The sequence below is a fragment of the Volvox carteri genome, assembly GCF_000143455.1.
Source record: "Volvox carteri f. nagariensis unplaced genomic scaffold VOLCAscaffold_83, whole genome shotgun sequence".
In the NCBI taxonomy this organism is placed as follows: domain Eukaryota; kingdom Viridiplantae; phylum Chlorophyta; class Chlorophyceae; order Chlamydomonadales; family Volvocaceae; genus Volvox; species Volvox carteri.
The window spans coordinates 199788-201462 of NW_003307626.1; the positions used below are offsets into that span (position 1 = coordinate 199788).

General features: G+C 51.0%; 1 protein-coding gene across 1 annotated transcript in view; it reads right to left on the bottom strand.

Moving 5' to 3' along the window:
• VOLCADRAFT_99174 (uncharacterized protein) overlaps positions 1–1005 on the bottom strand; it is a gene marked incomplete at both ends in the record, with an annotated part of 5775 nt that extends 4770 nt beyond the window's left edge. Inside the window, 2 exons of the mRNA XM_002957967.1 lie at positions 332–629; positions 971–1005. Coding sequence (XP_002958013.1) covers positions 332–629; positions 971–1005 — 333 coding nt within the window. The remainder of the gene's footprint in view (positions 1–331; positions 630–970) is intronic.
• Between the last annotated feature and the right edge of the window lie 670 nt (positions 1006–1675).

A 1675-nucleotide genomic window follows, 5' to 3' on the forward strand; every position in this document is an offset into this window, starting at 1 on the left:
CGAATGAGCACGGAATGAAAAAAGACGAACTCCCAACGAAGGTATTCCCGGGAAATCGAAGGGAGACCGGTTCCCAGAGTGCGGGGTCCACTGTAACAACCGCATTCTGCTTCGGGCTGCGAGGTGAGGGGAAGTCAAACTCGAAAGCCATGGAAAGCTATCTTCGCGCTCTAATTTATCTGAATTTTCTCCTTTGGCCAATCGATAAAGAGTTGATGTAGCTTTTGAACGTAACTTTATCGAGCAAGACATGACAGACAGACTGACTGATTGCAGCAGTGAACACCGGGGGCATGGCCCCCGGCGCGAAGCGCCATTCGGGGGGCCTCACCCCAAAAAGACTGCCGAAACTCTGGTAGCCTGTGCGGGCCACAGCATGCGCAGGGCTAGAAGACTCTGCCACAATCGCACGCGACGAGCTTGTCCAAATGTCACGGAGCTTTACAGGATAAGTGTCTCGAAACCTGGGCTCGCTCAGTCGCAAATGCCGCAAACTTCCCGAATGAAATTCGATTACACTAAGACATTCGTCTAGTGTGTTGTGATCGTTGTGTTCCACTCTCGCCACCCAGGCATCATGACCCAGCAGGTCAGTGTCAGTGCTCTTGTTGGCGCTGCGGATAACCACCCTGAAAGTGGGGAGGGGGGAGAAGATGGGGGAGGAGATGGGGGAAGAAGGAGGTGATTTTTTCCCAACTCGACTCTTTCAAGAGCCCCAGGTTGGACACTGGTTTGTTTCTTGGCGCCCATTAGTTTGAGAAGCCATGAGTCGTCGCTGTCAATGTAACTAAGAGATTCAGTTTGATTGTCCGACAAGTTCACAATGTTGATAAGCGGATATGTAAAAATGCGTATAGATCTAAAGGAGTTTCAGTGCGCGGGCGCACGGGCCGCCTTGCGGTTTCAACCAGCAAAAAATATAAAGAACGTTTTGATGTAGTCTTTGCGATTCCGAATTGAGCCAGCTCACCCTTTGTGTGTCATCTGAGTTGGTTGCACTTGCATGTTGCATCGCACAAGCAGCTGTGGTGGCGCCCTTTCAGATTCGCTTCAGCGGGTCGCCAGCATTCCATGAAACGTATTAAAATCCTAAGGAAAAATTGTTTTGTGCTGTCAAATGGAAGGCGGTACTAACGGTCAGCTCCAGGGTTGGAAACAATTTCCGGCTTGACTCCCGAAATTTCTTTCTGGTCAGAGCTTGCAATTGCAACGAGCAGAACACGAACTTCAACCTTTAGCTGTGTTAATTTCGCGTTCACCTAGTACTTGGGCTCGACGCAGATAAAGCAGAACCTGCGAGACGCTATGACGCCAGATGAGTGGAGGAAGCTTATGTGTGCTGCTGTTGCAGACGCTGGCCTGGGTTCTGTTGGGCTGGACGAAGATGACATAGATAAGCTCTGGGCAGCGAAGTACAACACCGCTGACCGTTTGCGGACTGCCAGACGGGAAGGGCTCGTCGACGCGCGTCTGGCGCCTGGCGTGGTGGATGCTATTATAGGTAAATCCTAAGCGCGATTCCTTCTCAACTCATACCTTGCCGAAGAGTCCGCGTTGCGTGTGCTCCGGCTACTATTGGTCGCTCTCAATTTGAAGACAAAACCAACTTAAGCAACCTGTGTGCGCACACATTGAACGGGGTTGGCCATTAGGCTGGTTGTTTTTTGGGGTACAT